Source organism: Hevea brasiliensis, chromosome 17 (genome assembly GCF_030052815.1).
Source record: "Hevea brasiliensis isolate MT/VB/25A 57/8 chromosome 17, ASM3005281v1, whole genome shotgun sequence".
Taxonomy (NCBI): domain Eukaryota; kingdom Viridiplantae; phylum Streptophyta; class Magnoliopsida; order Malpighiales; family Euphorbiaceae; genus Hevea; species Hevea brasiliensis.
The window spans coordinates 13,925,049-13,936,490 of NC_079509.1; the positions used below are offsets into that span (position 1 = coordinate 13,925,049).

The following is an 11,442-nucleotide window of genomic DNA, read 5'->3' on the forward strand; positions in this document are numbered from 1 at the left end:
GGTAGGTTAGTTCCTCCTTATTGAACCATAACTGGAACCGGCACATAACTAGCTGGGTTGGAATTAGAATTGGCTTGATTTGAAGTTTTAATTATTTAATATTTTTTTACATAAAGTATATGATTTTGAACATTTTTAATTCTTGGATCACAATAATTTTTATAAAATTTTAAAGTTAATTAGCATATTTTAGATTTTTAAGTTCAATATGAAATTTTTAAAATCCTATTTTTTAAAAATAATTTCCCAAATTATGTAGATAATTGTTAGCATTTTTAATTGTTGAACCATTATAAAATATTTTTTTATGAATTTTGAAGTTAATTAGCATATTTTAAATGTTAAATTTATTAAAGTTTAATGAATTCAAAAATATATTGTTATTGGTTGTTCAAGGTGTATAAATATCTAAAATAAATAAAAATAATAAATAAATATATCTATAAATAAATATTAAATAAAAAATATATTTATAAATAATAAATATAATAAAAAACTATATATTAATTAAGTTTTATTTTCATAAGAAATTTTTTATGAAAAATTAGTTGGATACTACTATATAATCACAAATTTATACTAATAAAAAAAAAACCCTAAAGCTACTGTTAAAATTATGTTTTTAACTTTACGTACATAATAACAATATTTATCAACTAGTAATAGAATTTTAAATTTTATTATTGTTTAAAGTTATAATAAAAGTAATTCAACTAAACTCAACTAAATCTTTATCCCAAAAATTTATTCGAGTCGGCTATATGGATTCTCTTTCTCCACTCTAAACGATTTTGGATTAAATCATCAGAAATGTGTGATACTTCTAGGTTATGTTGTACTACTCTCATGCAAGTCAGTTTAGGTCTATCTCTTATTTTCTTTCTATCATCTAACCCAATGTGATTTACTTGTCTAACTGAAGCCTCCGTATATCTATACTTCACATGACAAAACCATTTCAATCTCTTTTTCTTTCAACTTATCTTCAATGAACATCACTCCTACCTTTTCTTTAATACTTTCGTTACGGATTTCATTTAGTCTAACACGTTCACTCATCCACTTTAATATTCCTATCTCTACAACTCTCATCTTAGACACATATGACTTATTCATTGTATAATACTCACTATTATATAACATAGTCAGTTGTATAGCTGTACAGTAAAATAATAATAATAATAACTAAATAAATAAAAGATTTTATTTTCACCGATTATAATCAAAATTGTTGATTTAAAATTAATACTGAAATTGAAATCGGAATTAGAATCAAAATCAAAATTATCTAGAGCTAGACCAGATTGAACCCAATTGGAATCTTAACCATAAAAAAGGAATAAAAATTGTTTCTAAATGGACTAGAACCCTGAATGACCTGAAACCAATTTTGAACCGACTAAATCCAAGCTAGTTCCAATTAAGTTTCAAAAAATCAACGAACCGCTGATTCCGATCTGAAATTACCCATTGGCCAAGCAAGTTTTTGGGGATAAGCATTGGCCAGGTCTAGTTGGTAGAAGCTTTCTCTTAATCCGTAAAACTAATAAAGAAATAATATCCAATTAAGTAAGAAATATACAAAATACACCTTAAACTAAAAAAAATAATAAAGGTAATAATTATAGCATTAAAAGATATTATTAATTAATAAATTTTAATTCCATAATATTATAATAATATTTTAAAAAAATCTCCTTAAATTCATCCACTAAAATTGCTGATTTTGCAAACCAACTTTAGAACACACAACATTCCTGAATTTTTATTAGAATTTATTTAAAAATAAATTTTTCTAGTTGGTGGTATCATCAAATTTTAACTGTGAATTGAATTTTTTATAATTAATATTTACAACAAGAATACATTTGTTTTTATTTTTTATCAGTTTCAAATTATTAGTTACTTTCTTTTTTAAAATAATATTTTATTTATTAACTTACTAAAATATAATTACTTAATATATATTGAAAATATAAAATCTATCAGTTTCAATAATAATTTACTCTCTCTATCACATTTCAAGTATTTTTTAAAATTTTTACACATAAATTAATATATAAAAAAATTTGTAATTGATTAAAGTGCCCTTTTATTTAATAAAGATAGAAAAATATGATAAGTCAGAGATAAATGTATTAAGATTGTTAAGTTTAAAAAAAATAATTAATACTTCTTTAATTTTCTATAAAAATAAGTAAAATGAGAAAAAAATTACTTTTTTTTTTTAAATATCACCTAAAACGGGAGAGTAATTTTTAATAAAGAAATATAAATAGAAGATTTATTAAAAAAGGAATAAACAAAAATTATTACTTTAATTATATTGATTACATCTTTTTAATTCATATTAAAATAGAAATAAGCATAATAAGATAGAAAATTTTTGCAATTTAGACTGAATTAGTTATTCTGCGGTGTCAAGTTGAGTATGAAATCGCATCATCCGCTTTGTCAGTTTCGTCGTGGCATCCTAAGCCAATATTTTCTTTACTCCGTTCCACAATCTTCCCATTTTTTTATTAATTTCTATGCATGAGATATTCTTGCTTTCTTAATTTAAGAGATATTCCATCAATCAAAATCCTTCCACCTTGATCAAAGGCGAAAGTAACCACAGATGCAAAGAAAATTGTGACCGTTTGCGGGTCCCATTAGCCCAAGCCAAAGCCAAGGACCTTCATCATCACATGGCAGAGATGGCCTCATGTCACCTCATGGTCCAGACATGTATTTAGCGACTTCCCTTCGTTGCCCCTTTCTCCCCTTTATCTATTTAACGCTTTTCAACACCAGTCACTGAAATCAGCCTCTTCAGTATTCTCTGTAAGCGCACTAGTCACTGCTAAGTCACTAGTAGACAAATGTTCCCTTCTACTTCGTTGGCTTCGGTTTTTCTTGTTTTGTTTTTGTGTTTAAATGGAGTAAGCTCATCCTCCACGCCTACTAAGATTGGCAAGGGCTATCGTCTCATCTCCATTGAAGAGACTCCTGATGGAGGCTTTTTGGGCCACCTGCAAGTCAAACAGAAGAACAACATCTATGGTCCTGATATCCCCCTCTTGCAACTCTTTGTCAAGTATGCAACTGGGCTTTTCTGTTTTGTGTTTGTAAGTTTTGTATGTTCATGATTCTCAATGTACCTTCCCTTGACCATTGTTTTTGCAGGCATGAAACGCAAGATCGTTTGAGGGTTCACATCACTGATGCAGAGAAGAAGAGGTGGGAAGTTCCGTACAATCTATTGCCCAGAGAGCAACCACCTGCATTGAATCAAGCAATTGGGAGATCGAGAAAGAACCTAATTACGGTTCAGGAATTCTCTGGCTCTGAGTTTATTTTTAGCTACAAAGCGGACCCATTTAGTTTTGCAGTGAAGAGAAAATCAAATGGGCAAATTCTTTTCAATTCGAGCTCTGACGAATCAGACCCATTTGGTGAAATGGTCTTCAAAGACCAATATCTGGAGATATCCACAAAATTGCCTGAAGATGCTTCACTTTATGGTCTCGGAGAGAACACTCAGCCACATGGGATCAAATTGTACCCAGGAGATCCATACACTCTGTATACTACTGATATCTCAGCCATTAATCTTAATGCTGATTTGTATGGGTCTCATCCGGTGTACATGGATCTTAGGAATGTGAACGGGCAGCCCTCTGCTCATTCGGTTCTTCTTCTCAACAGTAACGGCATGGATGTGTTCTATAGAGGGACTTCCCTCACTTACAAGATTATTGGGGGTGTTTTCGACTTTTACTTCTTTGCTGGGCCCTCTCCTTTGGCTGTAGTCGACCAGTACACGACGTTAATTGGCAGACCGGCTCCAATGCCTTACTGGGCTCTTGGTATGATTCATTCTGAACTCGCTCTCCTTGTTTATTTATTTTTTATTTTTTATTTTTTATTTTTTTTGTGAAGTTTTTTTGGTATTTACGGATGCTCGGCCAGCTTTCTCTCTTTCACTGATACCAAGTCTTTTCCGGTCAATTTTAAGGTGCACTCTTTCACGTCGATATAGCATCTGCTTATTCGTATTTACTGTTTCACGTCGATATCGTTGTTGTCACTTGCTTTGTGTTTATTTTCTTATGATTATGGTGTTTCATTCGATATGTCCTGTTGTGTAGATGAGATTTTTGATTGAGAAAATGATGGAATATACACAAGAAATGTGATATACTAATCAATATATCCTAAATTTGTGGGTAGATACCATAATTATATATCATTGATATAAGGTTAGGCACTGATCGTGTGTAATGATGCCATTTGTTTCCATTGATATCATTGTCGATATTATTTTGTATCATTGAAAATAGACCTTAGATCTCATGAAGAAGAATGAGTCGGGTGTTTAGGAGCACATGGGCCCAATAACTTAGATTAAAACCACTTGAATTGAATTGAAATTGAATCAGATTAATTTTGGACGATTTAGTTTTTTTCTGAATTAAAATCAGATTTTTCACTTTTTATTTTTTTTTAAAATTGACTGTAGGATTTGGTAGATCGAATTAATTAAATGGAAATCGAATTAAAATTAAGATCAGACCTAATCTCAGCCCGTAGGACCCGAACCACTGGTACAGTTCCGGTACCAGACGGTACCGACGCCTATCAGCCTATGTTTAGGTGTATTTAGATCCCTATGATTGGTATGGCATGTGGTCTAATGATGATTGACGGTGTGATTTGTGGATGACCTCACATATGCGGTACAGGTGTTGTTGGACTATGGGATATTAATGTTCTTTTTTAAATTTTGGTTGGTAGGGTTGGCCCAGAATTTGTTTTACTTCATTGTGATGCTTAAAGGCTCTCACCAATCAAACAAATTTTGCATTTCTCCATAAACAACTTTTAGCTTTAAAAATCTTCTTTTGATGGATGTTTAGTTTTCCAGGTCCATATTACAATTTACCGATCTCATGCCAGTCTCATTGTTGAAAGTTTGATTCTTTTCATAAGCTAAGTTCGCAGCACAAAATGTTGACCCTTTTGTAAATTTTGTGCAAAGTAACTGGGAGACCGCAAAGAAGCAATGTTACTCTACATCCTTGCTCATAATGCTGTCCTTTAAAATATTATCTTCCCTACACGAGATGGAAATTAATCAATCAGTCCTAAATTGTTACCGCATTGCATAGATAATTACTAACTCCGGGCCCATGAACATGATAATGACTCACGTTGGCCCCACATGATGTTAATAGTAGACTGGCATTTTTGTAGGCCCTGTGCTTTGCAACTTGGCTGCCATGTCCCATAAGAGTGAGACTACTTTGGCTGTGGAGTATGTATATTGCTCTATTGGTGTTCCCTTGCTTTATTGCAATTGTCATGTCGGTGGCTGGATGAATATTTACCTATTTTGGGTTACAGGATATATGTAATAAATCCAAATTCCCCACTGTCTTATAATCTTTCATGTGATTCTCTGGCTTCTTGCTCTGGTTAATCTTTACCCCTTTTTTCAGCATATAATAGTAACACAATAATGGATATTTCTTGAAATAATTAATTAGCGTGTTAGCAGGTAGGCTGGCTTTCTGAAATAGTGGTTGAATTTCTTTTGAACGGCGAAGCTACCAGTTTAGTTTATTAGTGGTGTTCTTGCATTTTGTTGAAGTTACTAGATTTATTGAACAATTTAGCCACGTGTTTCAAAGTATATTCCCCTAGGATAAAAGATCTTTGATTCCCCTCCCCCAAAAAAGCTGCTTGAATTGCTTGTTTATTGATGGAAAATAAACAGAATTATATGATTGAAAGCTGAGATGTTGAGTTGTCAAATTTTTCTTTGTTTCTTGAATAATTAAAAATGTTTAGGATTGGTAACTATATTTCAAATGCATAATACATCCTGTAGAAAGTAGATGTGTTTCATGTTGCTCTCTTTCTCGTTTTGGAGGCAATTACCTATGTTTGTGCGCATTACATATTAACTAAAGAAGAAAAGAAGTGCGAGGAATGTTTACAATCAATCGACCACGCGTTCTGATTCTTTTGATTTTGGTTTTACAGGATTCCACCAGTGCAGATGGGGCTACCATAACCTCTCTGTGGTTGAAGATGTGGTCGAGAATTACAAAAAGGCTCAGATCCCTCTGGATGTGATCTGGAATGATGATGATCACATGGATGGGCACAAGGATTTTACCCTCAACCCTATCAACTACCCTCGTCCAAAGCTCCTGGCATTCCTAGAAAAAATACACAGCATTGGAATGAAGTACATTGTGATTATTGATCCTGGAATTGGTGTCAACTCCACTTACGGTGTATACCAAAGAGCCATTGCCAATGATGTATTTATCAAGTATCATGGTAAGCCCTTCTTAGCTCAAGTTTGGCCTGGAGCAGTCAACTTTCCAGACTTCCTCAATCCAATAACAGTTCAATGGTGGGGTGATGAAATTCGCCGCTTCCACGAACTTGTTCCTGTTGATGGCCTATGGATTGACATGAATGAAGCATCAAACTTTTGTTCTGGACTTTGCACAATACCAGAGGGCAGGATATGTCCAAATGGAACTGGACCTGGTTGGGTCTGTTGCCTGGATTGCAAGAACATAACAAAGACAAGGTGGGATGATCCACCTTACAAGATAAATGCTTCAGGGATACAGGCTCCAATAGGGTACAAAACCATAGCCACCAGTGCAGTCCACTATAATGGTGTTTTGGAGTATGATGCCCATAGTCTGTATGGATTCTCTCAAGCTATTGCCACTCACAAGGCCCTGCAAGAGCTTGAGGGCAAGCGGCCGTTTATTTTGACACGCTCCACATATGTTGGATCAGGCAAATATGCTGCTCATTGGACGGGTGATAATCAGGGCACTTGGGAGAATCTGAGGTATTCCATATCTACTATGTTAAATTTTGGTATTTTTGGCGTGCCAATGGTCGGTGCAGATATATGTGGGTTCTATCCTCAACCTACAGAAGAGCTTTGCAACCGTTGGATTGAAGTTGGTGCTTTCTACCCCTTCTCAAGGGATCATGCCAATTATTACTCTCCAAGGCAGGAGCTTTATCAGTGGGAGTCGGTAGCTGAATCAGCTAGAAATGCTCTTGGCATGAGGTATAAGCTTCTTCCGTATCTGTACACATTGAACTATGAGGCTCATATGAGTGGGGCCCCAATTGCCAGACCTCTTTTCTTCTCATTCCCGAGTTACACCGAATGTTATGGGTTGAGCACTCAGTTCTTGCTGGGAAGTGGTCTCATGGTGTCTCCGGTGCTTGAGCAAGGGAAATCACAGGTTAAAGCCCTCTTTCCTCCAGGTAGTTGGTACAGCGTATTTGATATGACACAAACCATTACATCAAAAGATGGACAATACGTCACCCTCGATGCACCTTTGCATGTGGTTAATGTGCATTTGTATCAGAATAGCATCCTACCGATGCAGCAGGGTGGACTGATTTCTAAGCAAGCCAGAATGACGCCTTTTAGCCTTGTAGTGACCTTCCCTGCAGGAGCTAGTTATGCAGCAGCAGCCAATGGAAGCCTTTACCTTGATAATGATGAGCTTCCTGAAATGAAGCTTGGAAATGGGTATTCAACATATGTTCACTTGTATGCAACTACAAATCAAGGAACTGTAAAGGTTTGGTCGAAAGTTGAGGAGGGTAAGTTTGCTTTGCAGAAGGGTTGGATTATTGAGAAGGTGACTGTGTTGGGATTAGATGGAAGTGGGCAGCCATCGGCACTCGAGGTTAATGGAAACCCTGTTGTTGGGGCTTCGAAGGTAGGGTTGAGTTCAATGGAACAGAAGTATCACGAGGATGTTCAAGTTGGAGATATTAAGAAGAGTGTGGCTGTAGAGGTTTCGGGTTTGGATATTCCTGTAGGCAAAGACTTCTCTATGTCCTGGAAAATGGGTACCAGTCGCTGAAGAATAAGGTTAGATTCAATTGCTTTCATAGAGCATTTTCAATATTGTCGTTTAAAATGCAGTAATGCAAATTTGAAACCCTTTTAAATGATGGGCATTATGTTCTTGGATCTTCCTCACTGTGATTTTTGCTTATTCTTCTCCTGTGTGGTGTTCAATTTGAGTTTCATCTCAATTCAAGGGATCTTAGTGGGAAGAGGCCCATCTACAAAAATGATGGGCTTGATCAACTAACCCAGTTTTTCTGTAGCGTGTTTATAAACCCATTTGACTCGTGGTAGTAATTTTTTATTACTTTCATCTGTATTTAATATATATATTGTTTTAATTTGACCAAAAAAAAAAGAAAAAATTTATAATTAAAAATGAAAAAAATCTAAAAAGAAGTGACCGCAATGCTGGCACCGGCACTGTAACAAATGATTCAGCACCACTGACTTATGACTCTCGGTAAACCAACAATAGTCTACAATTTTCAGGCGGTTTGAACACGTGTTAGCCTCTACTTCGTGATAAGACCGGGAAAATAGGCATTTAGGCGGGAAAATGAGGTTAGTAGGGTCCACGTCGGCGCCATTGGCGGGAAACCGAAGCAACCTTCTGGGTCCACTAATCTTCTCTTGCGTAGTCGACTTGTCTTCCTTAATCATCATGAGCACCATGGATACATTCATGCCGTGACTCGTGGCCATGGCTATTTCCTTTTATTTTATTTTATTTTTTAAAATAAGGTCACGTGAGATGGGCCTGCATGTTTAAGTGAATGATATTTAATTATTATGGTGACATGAGGAGAGTGGTGGGTGATAAGAAAGTCTAATGGGCGCATGCACAGAGTGATAGTGTAGGGGTGATACTGACACAGACACAGTGTGAGTTAAGTGGAGTTTAGCTTTAGGACTAATAAAGTGTGAAAGAGCTGCTTAGGATGCTGGTTGGTTGGCGAGTGGGGACAACTTCTGTGCTTTTGCGGAGTATGGGCTTCGTTACTCCCAATGCAAACATCAACACGTGGGCACCCTTGCCGCCTCTGAAAAATGTTTCTTTTTTCCTCATAAATTATTGTCCTGGTTGGATATTATTTGACCAAGTACATCTGTCCATCCATAAATTTGCAGTGTTTAATTCTTACTATATTTCTATGCTTTTCACATATTTTATCTCACTTATAAATTTTATCAATATGTATGTAACAACGATAAACACCATTAAATTTTAATTCTAAATTACTTAAAATCAATTATGTTCATGTATATTCTTTTTTATTATTTAACTCTATTAAACTATCTAATTATATTGAGATATGAAACATTTTTATTTTAAATTGCAGTAATTAGCCATCCCTCACTTCTATTTTTATTTAACTCTGCTAAATAAACTATCAAATGCAAAAGGGGTTGATTTTGGACACTAAAAATGGAATTAGAAAGATGGAAAGAGGCATGGTAGCTCAATAGAAATCGGAAGCACTTTAAATATTGCATTCGAATAAGCTTCCATATCAAACTAAAATCCATAAACACTCAACAACCAACTATAATGTAAGAATTTTTTTTTTTAAAATACAATCTTGCATTTAAAAACCTAAAAGGCAATATACAGAAAGAGTCTTAAAAATATCTGAAAGGAAAAAAAAAAAAACTCATTAAGAATGGTCAATCACAAGCCCAGCCAAACAATCAACCTGAAGTAGTCAAAGACTCAACTTAGATGCCAAAAACCCAAATCAAATCACACTCCATCTTTAAAATCCTATATCTCTTAACATAACACTATCACCGTCCATCACCGTTGCTTGTCACCATTAGAGGGGCTGAACTCATATTGAAGCCACACATCATCAGCAACCAATAGGCAACTAAAGTTGTCCTTCCAAGCATAGCTACCCAACTACAACACAACAAATTTTCCAAATTCTCATCAGAAAACAAAGAAACTAACCCTGCATCGACAAAAGGGGGTTTGCTGTAGAGCTCTTCGCATACTAAGTCATCAGGAAGGCCTTCCCAACCATGGTGTAGAAGCATTTTCCGAAGATGCAAAACAACATAATGCAAGGAGACTTTTCCACCGAGCAAAACCAAACCCACAGACCCAAGAAACGAGATACTCACTAGATATCCAAAACTACTATGAGCCATCACCATCACCTCCCTAGATCCAGCACACAAACACTACAAATAAGCCCTTTCAATGAATATCAATTCACATGCAACCACACCCAACACAAAAACACCAGACTCTATGCATCCTAACTTAATTAGAGAAGGGCAATCCCTAAAAGTTAGGCCGGAGAGCCAAAACCCAAGCCTTCCTTTGCCCAGAGGCAGGGGGGAGGAAATGAAAAGCTAATAGAAGAAAATGGAAGAAAACTCAAAAAAAAAAAAAAAACTATAACGTAAGATTCGTGCGACACCTCAAAAAGGAGGAGTTGAGATGATAAGGGAGGGATTAAACGCCTCTTTTATGATACATAAAAAATTGGTGGACTCTTTTGACACATCATTAGTTCATATATGAATACATTATTGAATGGGTAAAATTGTGTTTAATAGTTATAACTTTAAGATGTAAGAGGTTTCTCAAAAAAATTAAGGGAATGATGAATTATGAAGTACAAATTAAAAAGAATAATGAGTTAAAAAATGCAACTATAAAAGATAAAATGATATAGTTAAAGGATTCAGGAACAGTTGATACAATTTACTGTGCAATAGGAAAAGCGAAAAACTGCAGATTTGCCATTTGCAAATTTAAGGCCATTTAATTGGTATTTTTTGGCCGCCTATCAATTGGAGGTGTGCAAACAGTCAATTCGATTTCAAATCAAATCAAACAGAAAACAAAAATCTAAAATTAAGTGTCACAACCTAACCTATAGGCCGGATCGGCACTAGGACCTGGATCAGACTAAAGCCTACGAGTCCCATAGTAAGCCTAACTATTACTCAACCCAACTCTAGAGCCCATTTTAGCCCAATTTCAAGAATTTAACCGGACAAAGTTCGGCCATAAAATGGACCATACAACGGGGAGTTTTTGACTCACCCAACCTATAAACACAATATATAATCATCTGGAGAGCTCAGCTCACCCTCCACATAATCATGATGCCATAAAAATAAATGGGAGCTCGGCTCCCTCATCCAGTCCCACATACATGAATTTAATAAGTTTACAAGTCCAACATGGCAAAAATATTACAGATCTAAATCAAATAAATATTTCTAACACATGCGGAATTCTAGGAGTTAACAGGATTATACAAACATTATAGACATTAATAGACGACCTGCGAGAGAGAGACAGGTTAGAACTCAATAAGAAATTTCCTGTATCTTGGAAAAATAAGGTGAACAGGAGTAAGCGTTTGACTCAGAGAGTAAAATATCAATTTTAACCATAATCTCTATAGCTATCTAAAGCTAATGCACCCTGTGAAGTAAAATACAATATCGTCATAATTTTCATACAAATCACATCAAAAAGGCAATTTGAAGCACTCACACACCCGATAATGTCAAACAATACA

General features: G+C 35.1%; 1 protein-coding gene across 1 annotated transcript; it reads left to right on the top strand.

Moving 5' to 3' along the window:
• Window positions 1-2,728: 2,728 nt before the first annotated feature.
• On the top strand, window positions 2,729-8,022 carry LOC110633567 (alpha-xylosidase 1). Its single transcript, XM_021782215.2, has 3 exons — window positions 2,729-3,079; window positions 3,169-3,851; window positions 6,031-8,022. Exons 1-3 carry the CDS (start codon window positions 2,865-2,867, stop codon window positions 7,908-7,910), a joined length of 2,778 nt encoding a protein of 925 aa, XP_021637907.2. The 5' UTR covers window positions 2,729-2,864; the 3' UTR covers window positions 7,911-8,022.
• Window positions 8,023-11,442: the final 3,420 nt, after the last annotated feature.